General features: G+C 37.4%; 1 protein-coding gene across 2 annotated transcripts in view; it reads right to left on the bottom strand.

Moving 5' to 3' along the window:
• Positions 1-467: 467 nt before the first annotated feature.
• Positions 468-27384, bottom strand: part of GREB1 (growth regulating estrogen receptor binding 1) — a 58202-nt gene continuing 31285 nt past the window's right edge. Inside the window, exons 20-32 of one of the 2 annotated variants that reach the window (XM_074820804.1) lie at positions 27015-27104; positions 24361-24995; positions 17043-17145; positions 15162-15320; positions 12612-12754; positions 11682-11843; positions 9810-10014; positions 8827-9001; positions 7647-7865; positions 5249-5384; positions 4501-4701; positions 2758-2896; positions 468-915 (exon numbers count right to left, since the gene is read on the bottom strand). In XM_074820804.1, coding sequence (XP_074676905.1) covers positions 752-915; positions 2758-2896; positions 4501-4701; positions 5249-5384; positions 7647-7865; positions 8827-9001; positions 9810-10014; positions 11682-11843; positions 12612-12754; positions 15162-15320; positions 17043-17145; positions 24361-24995; positions 27015-27104 — 2531 coding nt within the window. In that variant the 3' untranslated portion in view covers positions 468-751. The remainder of the gene's footprint in view (positions 916-2757; positions 2897-4500; positions 4702-5248; positions 5385-7646; positions 7866-8826; positions 9002-9809; positions 10015-11681; positions 11844-12611; positions 12755-15161; positions 15321-17042; positions 17146-24360; positions 24996-27014; positions 27105-27384) is intronic. The other variant, XM_074820805.1, reaches the window with a different exon arrangement.

The raw sequence follows: 27384 nt of genomic DNA, 5'->3' as shown, positions 1-27384 counted from the left end.
GTAAGTCACTTGCAGGTCAGTCTCACCATTTGATCTCTTCAATTACTCAAGGTAATTTCAGTTTCAAGTTTAAATATTCAGATCTCATTTTAAAATCTACTTTCTTGACTCTCTTCCTTATGCTAATAAAACCAGACATATAATTATGCTTCTATCTCAAGAGTCCTGTATGGTAAAACTATCCAGTGTGGCACCTGTTCCAAAAAATTAAGGTTCCAACTGAGTTCCCACTATTCAAGAAATATACTTTACAAATCTTCATATAAAAGCCTACCTGGATCAATCAGTAGCAGTATACTACAAAACTGTAACAATTCCTGTTGCCTTGTGCCAACTGTTACATAAATAAGACTTGTAAAATAAAATCTGCTCCTAAATTTACATTTCCTATTTCTGGAATGTCCAAAAGTTTTCTAAAATTCTTGCTTATGAACTTGGATGTGGTTTTTTTTGTCACAGAAGTGGTGCACCCATTGACCTCCCTTCTGATCCAAAATTATTTCTGCCATGGGGAGTAGTAAGTTTTTGCATCTCTCCCAGGAATTAGGAATGACTTCCATCAGACAATTAAATTAGAAAAGTCACTTCAAAGTTTGGAAATATGAGCATAAATAGTCTGATTAGATTTCATTTGAATAAACAATGAAAAACGGTCCTGTTTCTGTTCAGAAAGCAGAGAGTCTCAGAAGTCATTTAATAAGATGGTGGCAATCAGTCTCTTGTATCATTCAGGAAATGTGTCTCTTTTCAATTAAATATGTCGTCCAGTCAGGAAGAAAAGTGGTCTGTCCTCTTTTGCATTGGCAGTCTGGAATTCATCCCGCAGTCGGAACTGCCATTCATCTTCCAGCTCTAGTCGGACAACAGTCTGGCGAAGAGAATTGCGATCTTGACAAATCACACACAGGGTGGCACCTAAGCAAACAGTTAAAAAGAAATGCACGTGAGTATCCATTCCTTGTTCTCAGATCACCCATCTTCCACCACCCCTTCGTATGTAGAACTCCACCACTTTCACAACAGGAGTTACAAATGGGGTTGGGAGAAAATTAAGACACTCATGTAGGATTGAAGGAGAGCTATGTTCAGCTTCTCATTTATCAGGATCTTCTTATGTAACTTGAGGTATCTAGTATTCATCTAGTAAACAGGACTAACAATACATTCTCTATTCTTTAAGGTAAGGAAGGGTAAAACTGTCAGGTCTAAGCAGGTGGTAATGAGTCCTGGCAGAAAACAAGATACAGCCCTACATCCATTACTGTTCTAGCCCTACTATCATTACCTTGTTGAATGAAAACCTCACTTAGCAAAACACTTACACCACAAGTCAATCACCATGATGTCTGCCTAAGCTCTTTGTGCTTTGCTGACCAGAAATTGTCTAAACATGTCCTTAAAACTAATCACAAACTTTTTGGATTGGTAGACTAATGTGCTGTCAAAGAAGAATCTGGTCTGTTTGGCTATGGACACAGGCAAATCCACAATGCCAAAGTAAGAAATATCATATTTTAGTAAACAATATCAACTGTCTTGACTGGCATGCTGATACCATTTTAACTTGCATGCATGATTTCCTGGCTTCTGAGAAAAGTGCTCAATTAAGAGGAAATAATTACCTTGCCAGCATTCAATAATCTGAATAAGATGAAGTGGAAATGCCCAAGACATAAAAAAAAAAAAGCTGAGAATATAATAAAAGAAACCAGACAGACAGTCATGTGATGTTTAATGCTCATGTGGTGGGTTAGAAAAATCAAGTAGACTGCCAAAGGGGATGGAAAAATCCCGAATAAAATACACTTTGTGCTGCACACTATAAAAATTGTCTGGTTTATGCAAAATGAAAATGATTGATAGCCTCTGGTCACTCAAAAAATGCAGTACAAAAGCACTGCTTTCATTTGCAGTTAGTCTGATAGCCTTGTTAGAGAAACTAAAGGCTGATTAAAATGTGGACACTGCTCCAGAATGAGCACAGGCAGCGTCACTCATGTGGCTTCAGGTAAAAGCACTGTATACCCCAATTTGCACTGTGCTACACATACCTACATGAGACTGTATGAACTGCAACAAAGAACACAGCAGTTAATAACAACTCTGCCTGCTTCAGGAAGGCATTTGCCTCGGTGTTCTTCCTCCAGTGACAGTTATAGTTGTGAGTGAAACAAATCCCCAGAGTGCTAAATGCCTAAGTTAGCAGAACAAGCCAAAAGCAGTTTGCAATGTGACTGCCTGCAATACAAATGGAAGTTATTTGTCTCCACTGCTATCCACCATCATAAGGACAACACGAAGAAACTGGTTGTTAGGAATAAATTTTAAATGAGCCAGATTCTATTTCCAAGGATAGTAAAAAGATTTTGATGGAGGCTTGTCCATCACCCATTTTCTATCAAAAATTAGAAAACCTGCAAGAACACAATAGGTAAATGCTTCCTACACAAACCTTAAATGCTCAGTTTTCAAACATAAAGTAAGGAGTTGTGCATAAACACCAGGCATAATGATATGGATTCAACATTCCTCCCTCACTTAGAAATCTGCAGAATTTACAGCACTGTTATATACCAGTTTACTATAGTACAGAGCCAGCATGATCAAGCATCAAAGATGGGTGGGACGTATAAAGACAAATATGAATACATGCATATACATATATATGCACATATATTTTCATATAAAATACATTTTTCCCCAGGTTCCCAGAGACCAGGTCATATAATTCTCTGTAATAAAATTATTGCAGCTCACCTTTAAGAAAATGAAACTTCTTCAAAAAGCTGGCTACAACAAAGGAGTCACAGAGGTATAGCAGGAGACCACTGAATGTCAAACCAGAGGAACTGATATTCAGAGAGTGAGGCCGAGAACTCACGTAGCAAACCGCAATCTGATTGGGAGAGGGGGAAAAAATTTAACATTTTTCAACCTTCTACATAAAGCTAAGACCTGATACCAAGCTTTCAGTAGTCGCACCCAATTCAAATTCAGACTTGCTTTCCAGCTCCAAATATTGTGATCTATGTAGTTCCTTCTGAAACATCCCCCTACTTATTAAAAATCTACATAAAAGCACTATTCATAACTATGTATTAGTCATTACTATGTATTACTATTATTATCATGAGGTTTAGTTGTGATAGGGTTTGAAAGCTGCAGTAACAATAGCTCCCCACAACCATAATGCTGTGACCTGCCCAACACAGTTTATCTACACATGAGTAAATATAGTAACTGTGCAGTCAGACACAAAAAGAACCCTTTAGAAATTACTAATTTAATTTCCATTAAAATAGGATTAGTCAAGTCAGTAGAGGTGTGCATATACATAAATGCATAGGGTTTCCTCTTGTCTAGGTTTTTTTTATGGCTAGTCCCCAAATCCACTAGGCACTGGGAATATTTATAGCACTCTTTCAGGACTTATAAATTTAAATTAAGGAATCTTCCACACAAGACTTTGTTACTTAGTTGGGGCAGACCCTCATCTGGCATAAATCACCATGATTCAATGGAGGAAGGTTGACCCACAGCAACTGAGACTCTGGCCCAGGATGCCTATATTTATCCATATTCCTTCAATCCTATTGTATTATATTCCAGCTCAGATAACAATTCCAGATCAGAATTGAACTCATTTCATGTGTTGAATGGGTTAGAGTTGAAAGGATGCTATGGATGAAGACAGTAACAGTACAGTGCCCTTCCACAGAGTTTGTTTTTCCAAACATGGTGGGAACATAGACCTCTAAGAGCTCAGCCAGAAGGGAAATTAAAAATATAGTTCAAAATGTTCTGGGAGCAGCATATATGGGAAGGTCATTACACAGCTGTTTTTGTAAAGAAGTTTAGTAAATCCAGCAAGACTGAATTTCATTTAGTATTCAAGTCAGGTGAAAAGGTAAAAGGTTTCTCTCTCCTGAACAACACCACCTTAGTATCACACTTCTATCCAACCTACATTTGAGTTTAAGCATGACCTTGGCTTTAGATCCAAACTCATCAGAGAGCCAACAGCTCCTGAGATCTAATGTCAGCTTCTCCCATTCTCACTGTTTTCTTGGTATTTGCTTCTCTGCCTCAAGCTTATCAGTCAAAAATGAACTAAAACATTTGTGGTTTGAAGTGCTTTCTAAGGGCTAGCTAGTATTTGTAAAACACTCTTGTGGAAGAAATTTGCTGTAGGAAGGGCCAAATTATAGCAGACTGAGAAAACACTCATCTCTGTGCTGAGTGTTAAAAATGTGCTCTGTGTTAATTCAGAATCTAATATAATTCACAGACTATATTAGTATTTAGGACAACTCTGGTATTGTTCTCCATGTATTTTATTTGAAGCCTCTAATAATATGTCTATAGGACTAAGAATCCGACTTTAATATTATAGGGATGTAATACCTGATTCTAACTATTACTAAGTAATGCATCAACAAACTCATTCAAAACATAGCCTATACACTTCTAGAGCTGCTTGAAGATAATTTTGTTCAGTACCTGTGGTCCTAAGTTAAGGTAACAGTCCACAGATAGCACTGGATGGCTATAATTCTTCAGTGAGAGAGGGAAGAAGCGATGGCTGTGATACTGGAGGTATTTTTCAAGGAGCAATTGAGCAGGTGCTGCCAAGAAGGTATGCTTGCTGTCAGGAGCACAAATGTACTGAGCAGGGGAGATTGAAACTGGAGTGTCAGATACCTATGAGGAAAAAATATTTCTGATATAGATCAATCTGATCAATCAAGTTGTACTTATCTGAATTTTGGTTTGTATAAAATATATCTCTATCCTACAAATCTAAGATTTATATAAGAAGCAAAGTCATTCAGCCAAAAATATCTGCTACCAAAAAAAGTTTCAGAGTTTCACAGAATTATATTTGTATTTATAGAGTCTTTGAGGTTTCTTTGAACCCAAAGAACCCATACTCCTACATATGAAGTCATACGAAGATGAGCAATTCAATAGCTATAGATAAAAAACTCATAGTAAATGGTTACTTGGATTGTAAAGAGACACTTTAGGTGTTTTTAATAGTTTTAAAGGAAAATGATTCAGGAAAGGTGCATTTATGTCAAGAATATTGTGGATTTCAGAAATAAATGTAAAAAAACCAACACATGGCAGACATACCCCATTACTGGCAACTGGTGATGCACCAAAATACCTCAGCTCTCTTGGTTACAGGGTACAAAAAAGGAAAACAGAATTTTAACAATAATGAAACAGAGGTCTCAGTTACCACCTTAGACTTAATGTGGAAGGATCGCTGTCCTCCTACTGCAATTTGCTTTTTCATGGCACTGAAGTGATTGAACCGACAGATGAGAAGGCCAGCACTGTGGACACGCAAGTTGAAGTCAACATCATCACACGTAAATCTGGAAAGAATAAAATCATAGCAGTTCAGAGGAAGGTCTCTCATCACATACTAACAAATACAAGCACTCAGGGGCTTTGATCACCGTAGAAAGGACAGGTGTCAAACATACTGACCCTTCACCAGTGCCTATCAATCAGGAAAAGAGGCTTCAGCTTTGTAATAATAAACTAGGCTAGAATGAGTTCAGCAAGATCAGAAAGAGGGAAGGAACCACTTAGAGAGGGAAAGGACCAGAAACACTGAGGAAAGGCGGAGGAGAAAGGTAATAAATTGCCAGGAAAAAGACCTAGGAGTTAAAATATTTTCTTTGCCTTTTACTACAATAATGCAGTCATAGAAAATGGCTACATATGTTACTATCCTAAATCAGGTCAAAGAAATTATTGAAAAAGAAACCTCCACAGAAATGGATGAGGCCCTACATTTGATTTGTCAAATGCACAGAGGTCTCGGACTACTCATTTTTCCCTTAGAATACAATTAGAGACAAAAACTATTTGAAGACAAGGAGTCTTTTCTTAATACAACAGAACTGCTGAGACATAGGAATAAATTAAGCGGAATGAGGCCAAACACCCCTGAGCTAAATTTGACCCATTTTAAAAATAAGATGGAACAGAATAAAAGGTAAACTTCTAAAGCTGACTAAATTCAAATACTCCAGCCTTTGGAAAAAGTTCTCCATTTTGAACGTATATATTACACAGAAAACAGGATGATGTGCAGAACCATCAGATTAACATCCAGGGCTTGGATTTAAGAGAGCTGAGCAACAGCTGACCGCAACGGTCGACATCAGTGAGAAACATGGCATTTAATTATAGGTTTTAAAAATCTTGTCTTTGATCTTAGTAATATTTACTTGGATATTTGGTATCCCTGACTGTCAATGTCTCTGTGTTTTAAAATGTACCTTTTTTCTTGCCAGCCCAGGCTTGGAATGTCATACAATACTTCAGGCTCGACAGCACCCACACAGAGGATTATGGTGAGCCACACATGGTTTAAAGACACAGGCAGGAAACGGGTGGTGTGATCTGGCATTCCTGACATTTTAGCATTGCTGCCTGTACTCATATCATTTGCTTTGTTGCTGTTCTTTTCATTAGCCCTTCATAATGCTTCATAAGTTAATACAGTTAGACAGCCTGGGAGCACCGTTCTGTACTAGGACATGCACGAGAACAAGTTTAAAATGCTCCTTTAAAGTGTCAGGCTGGTGATGGTAGAAATTTAGGTCATCTGTTTATCTACAGAATAATGAAAGCAAAAGTGCTTCCCTGTGGTTATAAGTAAACTCAGACTTCAAAAGACATCTTCCAGAGATAGGAGACTTCTCCTGAGAAGTAGTGACTGATGTTCAGTTATCTAAGTCTAGGTGTGTAGAGCCATTTTAGATTAACTGGGGTATCCCACCTAACTTTCAAAAAAACACATGTAGATTTCATGTCATACCTGTCAGCCCCATATGGACATCTTGCATATTCTGTGGTGTCTAAAGACCAGCTTTAGACAAGGGAATCCCACCTCTAGTGATATCTACTTCATTTGGTTGTAATAAATGCTTGTGACTCAGAAATGGGGCCAAAACCACAGTTTATTAGACATAGATCAGTGAAATTCTGTGAGATGAAATACCTAGTGGATACAGTTCTAGTAACTGTGGTGATACTGTGTATTATAATCTGATTTATCCTATGTGGCACAATAAATGAAAAAAAAAAAAAGTGGAATTTCTGAGACACCTGAATGTGAGAAACAACCATCAACATTAACGAGGTTTATTTATTCCTTTCTTCTGATTGTCCTGATGAGCACATGTGCAGTATGCTCCAGTGAAAAAAAAAGCCCAGCTATCCAGCTATATCTCAATTCCATGTCATAACAAGACTTGGTTATGCACCATTCACCCATACACCCCTGTTTCCTTTGGAAGGGAGTGCAGCCAAGTGGGCAGGAGGGGAAGTACAGTGTTTACCAAAAGGCCACTTGGACTAGACAACTGGGGGACCAATACTGCAGGGCACACTGCTGAGTGTGACTACCCTGTAATTCAAATATGAGTATTTTATTTGGACGTATGGAAATGAAAGTCTTTTTGCAACTGCTGGCAATTTGGGAAGGATCTGAACCACCAGTAAGAAAACAAAACCTGTCTGCATCCCATTAACAACCTCTCCAAAAAACCAACAAGAAATTTTGTAAAACTTCCTTTATTTGGTTCATTATCTCTTTTGAAAGATGCTACTTATTCACTTACCTGTTCTGATTGTACTGTACATTCTGTGTCAGATCGACATTCAGCATGATGAAATCATGCACGTGGCAGCAGGAGAATGGCTCCTTGATCTCAGCCCTGTTTGTTTTACTAGACCATTTCCTCATCCCAATTAAGGCATAGTGAGTGACATTGGGAGTTGCTTCAATATGTTGCAGAATTTGCTTCAAGGAAACATTCCTTTCAGTCCATGTATAATCACTACAATAATTATAAAAATGTGTTAATTTTAAAGTATAGAGAAAATATTCAGAATGTCATTCAGCTGAAGAGAAATTCATAACAGTCAAAAGTAGTTATGAGTATCAGGTAGATAACTTCAGTGTTGTCTTTACTGCAACTTTTTGTCTCTCACTCTAACCAAAACTTAAAATTAACCAGGGTTTATGTGTTGGGAACTGTGTGACAGATCTGAAACTTAGTCTGGTTCTTTCAAAATACTCACTCAGATATGTAAACCTTTAAAGTTACCTGGATAATGTTCCAAATTACTCTGTGAGGGTTGCTGACTTTGTGCCATAACTTAAGTGCAAAGTATAAGATCCTTCTAGCTCACCCCTAGGGTTCATAAATCTCAGTTTTCACTGAGTTTAGTTCTCTTTGAAGGTTTGCTGTAAATCCTGCATAGCACCATTCTGGGAATAGATAAAAATATCTAGTACAAACAATGATCTAAAGTAATGAAAACAAAAACACTTGTTTGGGGATTTGGGGAGCTAATAAATGAGCCATACAGACTGGGACTGACAAAAGAGCCAGAGGAAATCATTTGTACAATTTGCACAGAAATGTCTTTTAGCTTCCTTAGAAAAAGCCTGTTAAAAAATGTACATGTGAATGCCTGTGCTTACCCAGTGTATCAGGGATTGTTTACAGAGTCTGAAATCTGCAGTTCAAGTAACTCTAGTTTGAACTGGATTCAAGCTATACAGCAAAGGCTGCAAGGCACTTAAACCCCCAGGGGACAGGAATGAAAAACAGGCACTAAACTATGTGCCATGCAAAGGCAGATATCTAAGGGAAAACACTTCTCTCATTAGGCGAATATTATTCTCTGCTTGTACGGGGTAAAAGTTGTAGTACATCAAACATAATTTCAAAATCGATATACAGTGAAAGGTTAAAAGAGATCAGCTGCAAAACCATGTATTACCCTATTTACCTTTTCCTGTCTCCTGAACAATCAACTTCTACTGCATTCCACATAACACAGGAGTCATCTGAAATGACAATGAAAGGCCAAATATCCTGGGGTTTTATCCCCAGCTCCTCTTGCCGATTTCGTTCAAGCTCCAAATTATGATAAGACAATTCTTTTATCAGGAAGTGTGCAGCACCTGAAACCAAGGACATAATCCATCAGATTAAAAGTAGGGGCAGAAATTGTTTGCTTTTAACTTGGAAGCCTTTTGAAGTGAATATTTCTGCAGACTAGGGTATGAATTACTCTGAAGGTTTTAACACCGTAACACTCCCCAGAGCCAACTTACTTTGTCTCTTGCCCAGCAAGTGACTTATAGGACCCCACTGGGAAGCACACAAATTGAGGTCTGACTTCTGTGGTAAAGATTTGCTAGTGTTTTAAGGGTTTAGCGACGGATTCTTTTGACCTAACAGATATTTAGTTCCACTAGCATCTCAGTGCAAACATCTAGAGATGTTGATTGACCAACTGAATAACACGGGAACAATTTCCCTTGATAATCTACTTTGAACATTTGTCACTACTGCTGTCTATAAATTGTACCAGCAGTAAAAGCAAGGTGCTAAATATTTCACAGATATATTAGCAGAACCTACCTAAGAGAGGTACCTAATCAGTGCATCACTGCCTATGCAAATAGTACATAACTTATTTCCACAAGGAAACAGAGTAGGTAACTCCACCTGAGTTAACAACCTCAGCTCCCTTTAAAATCAGTAGAGTAGATATTTCTAGGGTGCAATTCATCTAGCTTGTTTTAGGTGACCTGGATTAAGTGAATTGCATCTTCAACTATGACACATTGTCTTCAAAGAGAATCCAGATCACCAGATCAAATATGCTAGCTACAAGGTGTGTGTCTACATGTCACTGCTAAGTAACATCACCTCAAGGGCCCAAGTTGTGTGTCTGCATTTGTTAGAACTTTTTGTTATACTTACCTACTCCTGCACTGTTGAAAATGCTTGGAAGAACAAGCATGATGTGGTTGGGCCAATACTTCTTATATATGGCCATTTCATATTCCTTGACAACTAAAACATGCAAATGACTGGCTCCATCCATTGCATGATATAAATTGAAGAGTCCATGTTCATGACGACCAGTGGTGGGAGTAAAAGTAGGGCTTTTTATGTAATCTTCACTCTGTAAATAAAAAGAGATGCAAGTTTCTGTGATGTTTAAATAAAGAGAACCAGATCCTTCAGGAGAATAAATCAGATTCACTGACACTGGACAAACTGCTACATTTTAAATTGGCTTAATAGGAAAATAAACAACTTTTATAAGAGTTGGGAAAAAGAAAACTCTATCACTTAGCTTATTTGAGTGGTGAAGAGTGTGGTAGACTGGTTAGGACAGCTAATCTTGACCTTCCAAGTGCACAAGGACCTTGAGGCTAGATCTGGAAAAGGATTTAGGTCCATACGACATAAGATGGTAAGGAACACCTTACTCCAAAACTGCAGTACAACCCTTCTGACTGGCTATCACCCAATCTTGAACGCATTGAATCTCACTAGCTTCCAAGTTTGATAGTACAGCTTCTGAAACTCTGTTTCTATAGACAACCAGGACTGTTCCAGTCTGAGCAACTGATTTTAGCCTGGTTCCTACTAAGGTCATTAAGGACCCAGAATGAAAGTGTGCCTCTTTACAGAGACTCTCAAAAGCCCTCACAGTTAAACACTCCAGATTTAAAACTGCCAAAGCACGAAATGATGGATTTGATGCCAATGGAGTTCATGAAAGGGAATTTAAAGTGGATCAAGAAAAACATTTTATAATGGTTTGATAATCTAGGTCTATATCCCACAGCACTTTTCAAGCTTGCAGCAAGATTGCAGGCACCATTTTGGAGCAAGTGAACAGAAAAAGAAGCAAAGGAAAAATAAATAGTTTTGGCAAAGCCTCAAAGCAGGTCAGTGGCCAAAGCAGGAAAAGAATCCACAAGGACCCAGTGCACAGTTCTGACTGCGCAGCCAAGCACAAGTTTACTGGGTAAGGAAGAGCAGGAGGTTTCATCCTCACATTGCACAGCTGCTGCTATGTTGTTTCCTGGGTTCTCTTGTTTCAAACTTGAACTGGACATAAGAACCCAAACTGGAGGGTGGTATTGATTGATTATTGTTTATTAAAAGCAGCTTATTTTCTCAAGGATAGGAGTGCTAATGCTTACTGCTGTTCCACAAATTGCTTCAATACTCCAAGTAGCGTGGCCTGAGCAAGGCACAGCTTCATCTTAGACATGGATATTAGGAATCACTGTAAAGGTCAACATCAGAGTTTGCATAGTCTGTCAGATGGACGACCTTACAAAGTGTTTTCTACAAGTGTGACGTGATTCTTTGGACAGTCTTGAAGCCATTATAAAGATTCTTTGAAAGCCTTATTTTTATATGAAGGAAACTGAGCATTTATGCAGAATAAAACAGGATAATCCACTGCCTTCCTCTACAATAAAAAATTGCTTCCTCTTAGTATGATAAAAACCCCATGTCTCTCAGGCTCATTGCTGAAACCACTCTCACTTTAACATCTTAAACCCATAACCGAAGACCTTTTGCCCCAGATAAGAGAGTGTTTATACCAAAGGATCATCCCTGATAATGAGCAAAAGAAACAGCTTATTGGTGACTTGACAGTTTTGCTTCATGTCTCCCTTTCTGGGAGAAAATACAAACTTAGTATCAGGATATCTTCATTATCTCTTGACAGCAGGACCAGAAGTGTAAAGATTGCTAATTCACCAAATTTTAAAATTGGTGGTGTCTCTCTCCCATATATGGCCATAAATATAATTATCCATCTACCTTATCTGTGACTAGTGGTAGCCTCATGCTTTCCAATTGTCTTCCTGGTTGACTAAAGACAAAATGATGCTCCTTTGACTTTGGAATGATAAAATGCAGCTGGATCTCTTCTCCCAGCATAGAATAGGAAAAGGCAAATGCATGCAGAGTAGATTCATAAAGCTGAGGATGGGAAAAAATAGGATAATTCCAGTGGTTAGAGTCAAACTACAAGGTCTCAGTGTAGTTAATACACATTTATAACATTATCAAAAAGGCTACAATCACTTACTGTATTGCATTATATTTTACCTCATGTTTCATTAGGTGTTAAGCAATGCCCCTTGGCTAGAGCATACACTAAAAAAATTATAAATTAAACTCTTCCCTCTTTTGAAACCATTGTTCCAGCTTCGTTTTGCAGATGGTACCAATACTTACAGAACACTCTCGGCTTTCAGAAATACACATAAAAACCAATATTTGCACTGCTAATACCTTCTTCCTCACATTCTAATAGGCAGGAAATTGGAGACTTAACTCTGAGTAATATCAGTCTCTATGCCACATATAGACTAATCTATGCTGGGCTACTCCTGTATCAGAAGTCGCATCTTTTGCAGTTACTCAGGTGAAAATGTGAACAAGTCCCAGTGGGAAAAGTTTACTGGGAAAGTAGTTTGAACGGGTAGTATACAGGTACAATGCAGATTACAGCAGTGAATAAATTAGTGTAAATGAGGCAAGGATCAATCCTCTGACATCCTCAAACCTGCAGTCTGGTTAAGGCAGGCAAACCTCAAGAAATAAAAAAATCTGTAAATCAGCTGCTTTTAACACATGCATACAACTTCTAAGCCAGTTCAAATACAAGTGAATGTACACAAAAATGTGTTCGGGTTGTGTCTGCTTTGGTTTCTGATCTGCAGAGTAATATCTGGAAATCTTTACCTGGTACCTGGGATTGAAACCCATATACTGATGACACTGTTCACAGTGATGGTAGGTGTTATATGCTGCATACTTGGACAATCTCATCCTAGTTGTTTGCCGGCGTGTATACATATCGTCCTGTCTCCTGCTCATGGATCTGTCTATTAAAAAAAAAAAAAAAGAAAACTTAAATGTAACATATAGTCAAGACCAGAATGTATTCCCTTGTGACAAACTGTTTCTGTCACTGTAATTAGCTTCTAGGAACAATGGCAGGATTAAACACATCCGAAACAAATTATGACTTCATTCTGAGCATAGTATGTTTTATAAATTGTTATGTACAGTAAAGGGGACTACAAAGAAGTATCTGCAAATTCATGATTATGATAATTCTGTACAGATTTCACATAAAGCTAAAGTGTAAACAAAGCCAGATTATTAAAATTATTATTGTTGCTGTCACTATTATTGGTTGAATGCTTGTAAAAGTAGTAAATAGTAAAAAAGAGTCTTATGACAGACATTTGTCATCCTGTGATGGACATCACAGTAGATTATGTGAAATTAACTTGGTAAATTTATTGCTGCTGCTCTTTAGCAAATCTCTACATTTTAAAAAAGGGTCTCCTTTTTGAGAGACTGAAGGAAGATGAGATATAATTTCTGCTGAAAAGGACTTTTGTTATGTCATCTGACCAAACCTTTCACTCAGATTTGCAGCATTGTATCAGGTTGTTCAAAGTTGTTCCTTGTTCCATCAAGTTTTGAAAATCACTGAGTGGAGTTTGCAGAGTCTCTCTGGGCAACCTGCTCCATGGTTTGACCACTTTTATTCTGGAAATATTTTTCACACTATCTAATTGTAATTTCCCATGTTGCAATTTGTGTCTGTTGTCTTTTGTCCTTATGTTGTGTATCTCTAGTAGTTTGTGTCTATAAATTCCCATTAGGAAGTTGAAGACAGCAATCAGATGCCCCTGCTAGACTTCTCCAAACCAAACAAACCCAATTCTCTTCAATTTTCTGTCTACGTCACATGCTTCAGGCCTCTATCCATCTTGGTGGCTACCCACTATACTCACTTCTGTATGTCAATGTCTTTCTTGTACTGGGAAGCCAAAAAGTTGACAGAATACTCCAGATGTGGTCTTACAGGTGCCACGCATAGGAGAAAAAATCACTTCCCTGCTTGCTAGATTTTTAGTAAGCCGTTAACCCAATGGAGAACTGGTGACTCATGTTCAAATTGTTGCCTAACAGGATCATCAGGTCACCTTCCTCAAAGCTGCTGTCTATACAGCTGGCCCCAGGCTTGTACAAGTGCAAGATCTTGGATTTACTTTTGTTGAACTATATGAGGTTCCTCCCTGGAGATTTCATTCCTCCAGCCTGTCAAGGTGTTTTTGAATGGCAGTGCTACCTTACTGCATACGAACTGCTGCCTTAATTTGATATCATCCATGAACGTGCTGATGTTGAATTCTGTCCCTTTGACCAGGTTATTAATGGCAATCTTAAATGGCATTTGCCTCACTATCAGTCTCTCTATCCGTATTGCCATGAATACCCAGCTGTCAGTCAGATTTGTGCCACTCATCACATTTTGAGTTCAGTGGTCCAGCCAATTTCCCACCCACTTTACAATCCACCTATCCAAACCATCTCTCTCCAGTTTTGGCTATATGGATGTCATAGAAGACAGAGACAAAAGCCTTGTTGAAGTCAAGATGAAACCACTGCTCTTCCTTTGTCCATAGTGCCAGTCATCTCATCATAAAATGCAATCATGTTTACCAATCATGATTTGCCTATGATAGACCCATTCTAGCAGCTCCCAATCACTTTCCTGACATTCATGGGTCTGGACATGTCTTACAGGAGAGTTTGTTCCACAATTGTTTTGAGGACTGAGGGTAGGCTCACTAGGCTGTAATTGCTTCGATCCTCCTTCTGTCCTGTAGAGGAAGCGCATGGCATTTTCCTTTTTCCAACCATAAGGAACCTCCACCAATTGTTGTTACCTTTTAAAAATGATAGACAGTAGCCTTACAAAGATGTTGGCCAGCTCCCTCAGCATGCTTGGATACATCCTACCCAGTCCTGTGGGCTTGTGTGTGTCCAGCTGGCTAATTCAAAGGACTAATTCACACCCCAATACTCCATGAATCTACATCTGGACATAAGCATCTCATGCTTTCCAAACTTAAACCAAAACCTAAAAAATAAACCTATAAACACTTTTAAGTACATAATTAACTTTACTCACATAAGTCATTTGATTGCTACAGAGCAGGATAATGCTACTACATAAAAACATTTGAATACACAGACCTATTGTGGAATCAGAGCTTTTTAAATGAAAGACTACCTATGTAATATTCCATAAAACATTTATAAGCCTCATACTTTGGTGCTTCATCTGGCAAACTTCAAATCTTTTTTCACTATTACTTAGTCAAGTGCAATTCTGATAATTTCACTCAGTTTAAAAGTTTAACGGGATTCTCACGTTAAAAACAAATAAATACATTTATGTGTACGAATCTAGATTTTTCAAATTCTAACCTTCACTATTTATAGTTTGAAGTTTTGAACAAATCAGACTTGCATCTTCATATTTAGGGTCATGGATAGTGTAGTCAAAAGGCATCTTCTTAAATGTCTCCAAATCTGGCCACATATCTCCAGGTTGATGGTAGTATTGATCAGATTCTTCTTTTATGTCTATGATATTATTGAAAAATAAGAATTCATGTAATTACAATTTTTAAAGCTCTTCATACTCCTATAGATGTTTTTGCTATGCCTACTATTCCTGCAACATGTTTTCTTTCACCATTCTGAGGAAGCAATATTATGATGCATCTAGAGGTGCACTTTTGAACAAATGTACCTCATACCTCAACGCAACTCTGGCTTTTAAACCTTTGTTTTCAATTTAAGACCTCTGTAATCTTACTGGAGCAGTTGGTGGGATGATGATGAAAACAAAGTCAAGAGTCTAGTAAGGCTAATCTTCCTGCATCCAGGCATTTGGAGTCTTTCCACTGACCACCACATTTGTGAACTCAGTTGAGGAAAGATATGTTATTCTCCCTGAGGAGAAGAAGCCCTTCTAAAGCTTCAGAAATTGCAGTATTAAGTACAGTGTAGAGTTAAAGTCAAATGCCCCTTCTAGTGATAAGACCAGAGTAATCAAAGATAATTCACTCCAGGATAAGAGAAAAATAGTAAATGGTATTGGTATAATGTGCAGTGAAATTACGCCTTTTTCTGAAACAGGTTGACTGACATAAAAACCCAGATGTACACAAGTCCTTACAAAATACTTTTCTACCTTTGTCAAGAGGATGAAAGATCTGACAAAAGTAAAATGGACAGTAGTGAGGAGTTCAGTTTGGAGGGCATCTGTAAGCTGCTGTAAAGGGCCATAACTCCATGTCTATGAGTATAAACTAAACGATTACTTACAACAGGTGAGATCCTGACTTTTGGCACCCAAAGTAAATATGAAACTCATGTGGAATTAGTCAGATATTGAAATTATTTCATGCCCTGACTGTGAGTTACCTCTAAAATCCTGCCTGAAATACAAAGGACTGCTTGCACAAACCTCTCCCCTATCAGACTGGTCACCTTTTCCACAGGTTTTGCCACAAACCTTAAGGGATAGATGCCTCTTTCTCAAGCACAGCTCCGTGTGGAGGAAGACTTCTGGGTACTGCCCCAAACCGCCCTCAGAGACAAGAGCAGAGGCACAATCCCACAGTAAAATGACTGAACAGCTTCCAGCAAAGGTCTGATGGAGACACTAGCAGACAGGTAGCACCCACCTGAGTATCTGTACGGCTGACTGTGGGCATGCTTTTAGTGCAGAATTAGACATATCCCATAAAATATCACCCATATTTTTCTATGTAATCCAGCCCTTAATTACAGAAATACATCTGGAAACACAGGGGAGTAATACACTGTAAATAAAGGAAGTCTGGACTAAAATTAGCTATTAGAGAGCAGGAACAGTTTTCCTCCCTCATGTAGTCTTATGTGCTCAGAAAATATGACATTGCTCCTCATGGTATAAATCTGCCATAATTTCACTGATTCTTTTGATATAGTTTACCACAAAAGTTCATTCCAATTCTAAACTCAAAAACAATGTCTGGATATCATTTAATATACATAAATGTTGTTTATTACTTCCCAAGAAAAACAGAGGTATGTGGTTTTCTTTCTGAGAGGAAGATTAAACTTTAAATGATGAGTGAAATAATAAAATATTCTTAAGTATCAGTTGAAGATCACTCAAAAATTTTCTTTAAATATTTCAGTAATGTAAATTAATTGCAAATGTAAATGGCATAGAATATACAGACAACTACATTTCAATTTAACATAACCATTTTCTAGTCTCCAGAAGCAAATGCTTTTATATCAAGTACTTACTAATGTTGATTTCTTCCTCATCATAAACATCCACTTCTGTCAGTCTAATCAGCATTCGGGACAAAATACTGAGGAACTGCAGATAGGCACCTGTTTTCCCTATCTGTAAATATATAAATTAGAAAATACAAAAGTAAACTTTCATTTTTCAACATGTTACTTTTCCACATACCTGGAAATTGCAGCTGCAGTGAAATGGAATATTAATATTCAGCGCTTGCATATCCCTGTATTTGTATAGGTCCTTGGCATAAATGAAATGATTAAAGGCTCAACAGTTTTGTTCTCTCTATGCAGGAACCTAATTTGGAGAACACATTTTACATCACAGTTCTAATTTACAGCCCCTCAGACGAGCATTTTCTCTCCTGATGTTGTAGTTTCTACATAGGCAATGAACTTTTAAAAATCCATATAAGCTCATAAAATGTTCCAAAGAAACTCCTCAAACTACACAATAACAGACAAATTACCTCAACCCTTTCATATTTGCATAATTGACCAGTACACTGACTGCTATTGAAGTTCACTGACTATCCTGAAGAACGAAGTGGCATGCATCCATAGAACTTGTGCAGGCCACTTCCACTCCTGGAGGACATGGTATATGTACCAATGTGTTGTTCCACCTCTTGTGCTGAAAATATATTATTTCCCTTCCATTGATTTAAAGTCTCCATTTTAAAATTATCTTAAGATTATAACTTTCTCCTTTCTTTTTTACCCCATCAACACACTATAATATTTCCTCTTCATTACGCCAAATAGCATTGCTGCCCTTTTATAGTTTTTTCAGCTGAAAGGTATAAGCCACAGTCAATTATTTGCTCAATGGATTGTTGTGTGTCTTCCACATAAAGTTTACTGATGATAACATCAAGTAAATAATGTCATATCTAAGCAGACAGCATTACAAACCATTACACTTGAACAGGAAGCAGTACACAATGGGTTTCAGTGAGAAATAAGAGACCAGCAAGCTCATGTCACTCTCACAGGAGAATGAACACACCGTGATATTGTGTGTGTGTGTGTGTATACTTCAGCCTCAGAATGGCACTGATGTCCAGTTGACAACTTAAGACTAATGTCACACCTGTACAGGGGCATTTGACATGTAGATCAGTTATGACACATTCTGCTGCAACTGTCTGATTTCACAAAGTGGTATCAGATTTTGGACTAAGTTTATATTACTACTGAATTGAAAACCCAGCTTCACTGCCATTACTGCTAGGACATGGCAGAAACATAGGGTGTTGAATTACTAAATATAGTACTGAATATACTATTTTCCATACCTGTCAAGTGAAATTTTCATTTTTTCCTCAATATTTGAGAAGAGGAGGCTTTGAGGCTTAAGCAAGAGTAAATAAAGGTTCGTTTTGATCAAAGTTCGGCATCTGTTGTTCTTAAGAAATCAGACTGCACTTTAAATAGTTGTTTGCCAAGGGTGGAAAAGGGAACTGTTATCCCTGTTGAGGGTCAAAGAAGCCCTTCAGATGCACATGGCAGACCATGTGTTAGCACATAGCTCTCTGTTATCCAGGAGTAATACAGAAAAATGTGACTTTGAATAGAAGAAATGATAGCATGGACCATAGTCATCCCATGGACCAGCTGTTTCTAACTTCCAGTCTGGGTTTTCATGTAAGATCCATTGAGACTAATGAGAATCTTTCTACTGACCCTGGAACAAGGTTCTAAACTTGACTGCAATGGCTGCTGATTGGTGAGCTAAACAAAACCATCTTATCTTCTCACATCTGAGGCAAACCTGATGATGCTTTGTCCTAGAAGAAAATACTTTCAGTGTTTTCTCTCAAGTCTGAGATTACCTTTATAGGCCCTTATGAACATAGTCTTTTAAAGCGTCTCTGATCATCATTTCATTAAACACAGGGTGGCCTGACAGATTAACAATTCCCTGTTTTCAAACAAACGAGAGATCATTTGTTGAAAGTACGCAACTATTTCCCTTGATATTGCATACCTATGTGAAAAACTAATTCCTAGTCTGTTTGAAGTATATACTTAGAATTGTCAACAGAGCAATGGATGAAAACCTTACTTTTTCTTTTTGGTAACCGTTTAAAAATTATTCTATCAAAATCATGTATTTTTCTTTCCCTGTGGGACCAGTCTTCACCAATGGTTTTCACTAATGTATCTGGAAGTGACTAGGCTACTACTACATGGTGCTTAGACAAAAGGTATCTGTAGTCAATTGACTCAAGTATACACAAAGGTCATGAGTCAAAAATGTTAGAAACCACAGGACTGCAAGTGCTAGTCCCTAACCACTAAACTAAAACATATGTAATTATGATATTCCATGCATCATATCTTACCCAATCTCATTATCTGTCACACAAAAAATGTCCAATACAGTACTGTGAGCTTTATGAATTGTTAGATATTAGCAACACTATATGTAATCTCTCCACATTTTCAGAATGTTTCTCTGCCAGGAGAGAGATCAGACTGAGTGCATAGCAACATTCATATTTGGACTCCATTCACTTGCATGTTTGCCTGCATTTGCTGCTGAAGAAATGAATTGGTGAAACAGGGAACACCTTTTCCAGGTCATTTTGAGAAGATTTTCAAAAAGAAAATGAGAAAAGGATGACTTCTCATTTACAGTCGTTTACTCCAGAACGGAAGAACCTTGAACAACTGAATTTGTAGCATGCCCAGATAGGTAAATGCACCTTTAAAATTAATTGTATTGTTTTCTATGTGTACCATCTCTAGGTAAAATGGACAGAGTGTCTTTCTTTGAAAATACTGAATAGCTGTCAACAAACAGAGCTTTCACATTTCTCTAGAGTCCTTGCCCCATCTGTCACCACCTCTGTTTTTGATAGTTTGGGCATCGTAGGTAGCTACAAAGAGATCTTGCAAGCAGGATATTGTACAACTTTGAAGCATAAAGCCCCATATTTGCCCATCCTCCATCTGACAACTACAACAAAACAGAAGATCTGCAAAGAAATTTTAAACTGTATACATGATTGTGCTGTAGCTTTACACGTCTTTAGAGAAGCTTAGTCCAATGCTGTGTTGATCCTAATTGGTGACTCTGGGCTTAAGCATGATATATTAACAATTACGATGACTGGTAAGGAAGTACTCTGAGCAAGGTGTTTTTCTCCCTATCTTTGGAGTTTTATCTCTTTGCATGCAAATTCTGCAAACAAGTTAAAAGAATGAAGGAACCGGGCTGCATTTTTACATTCCTGAAACAAAATGTACATGAAGGAGTCTGCTACTACAGACAGCTCTGCTTGCCAGAAATAGGTTCCTCAAATATGTGGCAGTGCCCAATACTTTAACAGATGAGGCACCTAGGGGCCAATATTCCCAAATAATGGAAGTATTACTCTAATTTGTTCTTATCTACCTGAATTTAGAAGACAGAAATCTGATGAATCAGACTTGGAAGAGGAAAATCCCAGAAGAGTAAGAAATAAAAATTTCAAATCTTGTGAAAACTTATGATAACTAAGGAATTTGGGGCCTGTAAAGATGTAGTATTTTGGTTTCTATTTTCATCCTTAGTGCAAAGGAGGATTTGACCCATAAAAAAATAAGAATATGTTTACCCTGCAGCTCTTCATTCATGAAGAGTGTAGCTGTAGTGGAGCAAGAGGAAGGAATATGAATTCAAAATCTTCCTGCAGAAAATTCAAGAGGTATGAAGATCTAGTTTTTGTGTCAAACACATACACTACCTGAGAGGAGTGGAAAGTTTTCCAAAGATTTTGACCACTGAACTGTGTTTGCCATAGATATCAAGGATAAACTGAAAACAGTCAGCCTGTCTAAGAATCTGAAAGAGATTTCAGTCAGAGAATTTACATGTGTGCCTCCGTGATTATTCATGGAAGTGGCATCCAAAAGTGCTGTTGCAGCAGGTCTGACAGTAACGAGTTCCCTTTTTTTAACTTGTTCCAGACACTGGACACCAGGACCACTAGAAGAACTTTATTATTCTTACATGTTGCTATAATGTATCATCTGATTTCAGTCTTCACATTCAGAGAAATATGGCAAAAGGGGAAATAATTCCATAAGGCTTTTCTATTTTAATTTCCAGATGAGATAGTTCTTCACATACCATGGCACTGGTTTTCAAACTGCAGTCTGTGAACCAATGGTGATTCACAGAAAACATGCCAATGGTCCACAGGCAGCTGGTCAAATGGTGCTGGCTCTTCTCCTTGTTTCCACTTGCTACATTCTTCTAAAACACAGCTAACAATAGATATATTCAATATTTCCCTAACATTTTTCTTACATAACCTGAATGGTATATAAGCCCATCGTAATAAGATTTTAATAGGAGGAGAGGAAAACCAAATAATATGGGCAGCAGTTTTCTTCCTTAGAAAGTGTCTTAGGACATGCTGACTTCATTCCCTGGCTGTGGTGCCATGGGACTGAGCCGTGCTCACAAGCAGCTTCCATGTTTAAGGAAAATGCTACTTCTAAGTTGCAATATCTAGTTAAAAAACAAAGGTACAAAACCTTGATTTGCAGTTTGGAGAACTTTAAGATGAATATTTCTAAGAAAAATATTTTAGTGAATTTAGGCTTCCTTAGGCATTTTCTTGGGTGCACTAGGGACTAGATTTCTAGACATAGATATAATACATGTTCATGGTGGTGCATATTTACTCATACTCACTAACCAATGGCTTAACTTCGATGATGTGAGCTAACTTACAGATAAATATATACATCTATTCTATGCCTATCCAGTTTTTGCTGCACTTCCTAGAGCCTCTTCTAAAAATAATGCATGTATTTCCTTCTAATGTATATAATTGTCCTTGTAAAAATGCATCGTCTTTTAGCAAAACATTTTGATCGGTACAAAGGGTAAAATGTGTCTGTGAGAGAAAGGTGAGTGTAATTTATTACTAATTACCCTGACAGTGAGAATTATAATTTTGATTCACTAATGGGCTTAGTTTTCTTCCTCTGGTGATTTCACATTTTTCATTTTAAGCAACAAATTGCTTCCTGATTTGAATTTTAGTAAAGTAATTGCTGCCTGATAAAGAAAACAACTACTTCCTAATTTCTGAAAAGATAGTACTCTGGCAGTCTTATACTTTGGCTGAGATATCAACACTCAGATAGGTGCTGTCTAATAATTGTTTTTATTTCAGCCTGTATTTATTCATGCATTAAGCCTTAAGTCCATGTAAAATGTTGATATTATCAAACACATGTGAGTAAAACCTATTTCAGGAAGCAAAATTATTTCTTCCCAAAAAGAGAAGAGTAATTCTAATTTCTGTATATTTTACTGTAACAATTCCCTAGAAGAAATGCTGCATTGTTATACCTTAAACCAATAAACAGTGAACTTACTTTTACAGCTCTTTGTTTGATTTACAGGAGATTTTAGCAATTTGGGAGGTTAAAACGGTGAAGGAAGCAAAGCTGCTGTCTTTTTCCACATACTGAAATGAATGTATACCCCTACATTTTGATCTTAGGAAGAAGACGTGATACACCTGATTTGATATGTATGAATTTGTTCTGTGTGAAACTTATATTCTTCAGAAAGAACTGAGAAGAGAAATGAAGAAATGAAAGAAATTAACGAACATGTGAAGTGTCCTTTAGGAACTGATCTAACTGTATGACCCCCTGCAAGACTAGGAGATAACCTGCCTTGTGGAGACAGCTGGAGAAGAGATGGAGTTTCAAGTAAAAGAAGTGATATCAAGGCTGAAATTCACTGCTGTACAGGGGGTCAATATTTCAAAAAAGAAAAAGGTTTGATAGCAAAAAGTGGTGAATACCATGCCCTGGAACAGAGCTGATGAATAAATAAGCTGCCTGTTTAATTGTAATTCATTAAATGGCAAGTACCAAGTGTGTGAAGCATCAAAACTTCCTCACAGGTGTATAGTATGCTTGCAGAACTCTCTGAATGACTCGTCTGAGAATCATGGATTTACATTTGTGGCCCATAACCAAATGAACAGCAAAGAAATAATTACTTATCAGCTAATCTGAATACTTAGTGTGGTTTTGGGAATAGTATCTTTGTGGATTTGATGTGTATACATATACAATTCTTACAAAAACTGTCACAACCTGTGTTTTACTTTGAGATGGAAATGAACAACTCTCTTCCAGAATGCATTTGGTTTTATGCTGCAGCTGAGTATGAAATCCAGTTTCTTGATCACATAATACCTCAATCTTTGGCAAACAGGGACAATTTAGATCAAAGGAATGAACAGTGAAAAACTGCTCATCAGAGTACTTTTATGAATTACAGGTTACTGTAAATTTGCAGGAAGTCCCCGTATGAAAAGCCCATTTATGTTCTTTCTACTCTACTGCACAATAAATTTGGGTGTACAATGGAATACAATCATTTAACAAATAGCAATGTGGAGTTTCCTTTTGCAATGCATGGGCACAGAAGAGTGGATCATGAGGCAAGTTAAATCAGTAACTATCATTAGATTAATTCTTTGGGTTGACATTACAGTAACTGGCAATATGGGTCTTTGCCTTGGTTTGGATTTATCCTTTTTGACTTCTGAAGTTCACAGGACATATATATGTTCTCAGTAGGCATGGTATCTCTTCCTATCCTGTTGCTTCGTATTTCAGCAGACATGAGAGGCACAATTATTACGTTTAGCATGTAACATGTGCATTGAACTATGAGATACCTTACTCAGAGATAAGTGCTAACATTCTTAGATAATTTAGAAAAGAAGGAACTTCTTAGAACTATACGCATTTTCATATATCTTTTCAATGTAATTTAGAACTCTTGGCTCAGCTACTCATCTTGGAAAGATGGCTCTTCTAATGTTAAACTGGACTTCTTGCATGTATTATTTACAACAGCTTCTATTTCTGTCTGCTGTGTGGAGGAAACTGAGAAAATAACTTAGTTACAAACTCCCAGCTGTCTTCAGATTGATCATAAGAAAGTGGTTTTGTGAGGATCTTTGATCTTTATTTAAAATGTAAATGCATTTTCAACTTTAACAAACTGAAATTATACATCAAAACTATCTCTTGAGCAAACTATCTTTTAAAACATTTTAATGGAGAGAGACTGACAGAAAATGAACACTGCTACAGCTTCATCATCTTCAAACTCAGGCTAACAGTAAAGAAAGGAAGATTATTTTATTAGAAATGATTAGGAAATAAAATATAAGCAACTTACTCTCCACCAAAAAAAACCCTTTCAAGTATGAATGATAATAACTAATCTATTTCTTCTGAGATTATGATAAAATTAAACAAAATAAATCAATGATAATACCTTGTTCTTATTACACACCTGTGGTGGCCCACTCAGCAGCAGCCTCCTTGGATGAAAGGTGTCCATTCTGCCCTCATTTCTATTGTTGTAGTCCATATGGATTGGCTTGGGAACCGTCCATTGGCGGTAGTATAGAGACTGCTCCGTGCAAGTCATCATCTTACTCATAAGAGGACGAAAAGAACTTGCCCACATAACAGAATGATAAGGCAAGAGTGAAGATGATTTGGGAAGTCCACTGCTGTCCGTAGAAGTAATAATGTCATAAACCAATTTGGGCAGGAAAACTATGGGAGGCTGTTTTGATGCTTTGGTCATGGAGCACTGAGAGGTCTGTAGGATGAAGGAGTTATGAGTAGGTGCAGAGGAGGAAGAAGAGGAGGAGAAAGGTGAGGAGGAGGATGAGGTGATGGAAATTTGGGCACTTTTTATGCTTTGTTTCATATCCAGCTGTTCAGTTACCGGTGGCAAGTGTTTGCTGATTGTTGTTTGTGCCCCCTTGTCTACTTTCTGCTTCTGCCTTTCATAGTTATTTGTATTTTCTTCAGTGCTGTTGCTTAGGACTTGGTGGGGGGATTTTGCTGTATCCCCTGATGCTATTAAAGGAGGAGACGACTCACTGCAGAATGCTGTAACTAAAAGAAAGTTTGTATTTCAACACAGTGCAACTATCTCTGCTAGTCAATGTCATGGGTTAACATGGATAGAGTATCCAACAAACATTGCAATCCCACTCCTGTTCTTGCTTTCACCTTTCTCATACAAGAAGTCCTAATGGGACTAGTTTCAGGTATACATCTTAATGCAGAAAGTGGCTTTTAAAGCACTGAAGTGCATAGGAAAGATGTCAGTGATTGTCCTGTCCTCTACTTCTCTCATTCATTCCTTGCTTGAAGTGTTCATCAGATACTTTCATCACGAGACAAATACAAAATTACTGAAATCATCATTTAAAAGAATGTAAGAAAATAAATATTCACAGGTTATAGCCCCATCAGACTACAGAAATGTCTACACAGACTGACATCTAGAAACAGTCCTTTGAGTCAGCTCATGTGTCTGCATCACTACAGCACGTAGTTTGATCTAATAAAACCTGGCTCTCAAGTCTCTGGTGCTACATAATGCATTAACGCATTCATACAGCTTTTGGTCAGTTCAGAGCACATACTGAACTCACAAATGTTGGCCTTGAATATGTCATGTAAATATACCCCACAGCTAATTGCTGATTTTCTGAAAGTGGTATATTTTTACCTTCTATGTTCTAATTAATAAGATTTCTTGAAAGTTTAAGGCCTCGTTTTAAGTGGTTCTGAGCATCTTTAATGCTTAGTGAATTCCAAAGAGGAGATGCAAATACTTCACAGTCTTCAGAGTAGACTCAGAACTGGTTGAGGAATCAGTCTCTACATGATACTAGGAATATTTATCTGAAGCTAAACATAGATAAACACAGCTTTCCTCTCATGGTAAAAACAACAGTCTTGGTTCTAAAAAAACCCCCATATTTTGAACTAATAAAAGTTGATAATTTCTCTTGGTCTCAAGACATAGTAAGATATACTCTAGCTGCATATTAATCTAAAGTAGCCAGTAAAGGACATTAGCAATAAATACAAAAATATCACCAGCAGTATGAATGGCTATAAATAAAACCACTGTGACATCCTTCAAAATACCAGTATCCAAGAGCACAGAAAAAAAAAAAGGAAAAAAGATTTCTTTAACCACAGACAAATTGAGGCCACAAAGTCACAGGCATGTCACATGGACACTGTGGAACTGATGAACAGCCCAACTTTAAAGAAGAAAAAAACATTTTGAAAATTAAAGTGTTGATGAAGCTTATCCAAATGTTTTCAAGATTTTTGTCCTTTTTTAACCATCACTGTGCCTGTAGAAAAGAAATCATGGGCCAATTATGCACGTCACAATGTTGAAAACTACAATTAGATCAAAATGAATTTACTGTCACTGAAAAAAACCAGCATGTTTTTAAATGCTGCATGAGACTGTGACTTCTAGGAAGTTACAGTAAAATTTATATTCCCCACTTTTATTCAACTCTCCTCTTAATATTATCTGCATAAAAGAATGCAAAGAAATTTATCAAAGGGATGTAGTAGTTTGCCTCATGCTTTCTACATCCCTTTGCAGATTAAAAAGGATTTAAAAAATTATCCACCTCTAAAAGAGCTTTCAAACAGTGCAAAATTAATGAGTGAACATTCCAGAGCAAAACCAAAAAATACCAGTGAGGATGAGCATGCTTTTTCTCCTACAGATTTTCAAAAGGTTTTCAAAAAATGTGAAGCATGTTTTCTTTTTCATAAGTTGTCATGGCTTCAGCGAACACACTCAGCCATCACAGTACTAACTGAGGATTCACACCCCAGTAGCACATATTGAAGAAGTGCCTGGTTTAGGCGCCCCACCCTATGATTATTTTTCAAGCAAGAAAAGATCTTATTTCTTATATTTCAGAAGTCTGATCCTTATTTGTTTTAAAGTTATCTTTAGTGATCCCACTAAAATAGGCTTTATCAAAATCTTAGTGATTTATGCCTTTTATTATTTATCTAATAAACCAAATAAAAGGTCTCTTTTTATGTCCTAAATGTAACTTAATAGAGATGATCTTAAGGTCTTACTGGAAGCTTTTGAAGAGAGAGATGAAGATGCAGAGTCATGGGAACGAGATCTTTCTCTTTTCATAGGACTTCTCTTTTCTGAAGTAGAACCTGTTTCATGAATGGTAGTAAGGGAAAACAAAAAATATAATTTAAGTAAGCCTGTAAGAAAGCACAGCTACATTGTCAAGATACAAGTAGGGAAAAGTACACAAGAGTTTGTGTGGGTTTTGTCCTCATTCTGACTCTGTTTTCAGTATGGAGTATCTGTTCCTACCATTGGACCAGCCTATGTCCTAATCCAACTATGCTGAGCTGCAGTAGCTTCACCAAATCAATGCTGCAGCCAGAAGCTGGTAATTTCTAGGCATGGCTCAACCATGTTTTCGCT

This window comes from Strix aluco, chromosome 3, assembly GCF_031877795.1.
Source record: "Strix aluco isolate bStrAlu1 chromosome 3, bStrAlu1.hap1, whole genome shotgun sequence".
Lineage (NCBI taxonomy): Eukaryota > Metazoa > Chordata > Aves > Strigiformes > Strigidae > Strix > Strix aluco.
This window is presented reverse-complemented; position numbering and strand designations above follow the sequence as displayed.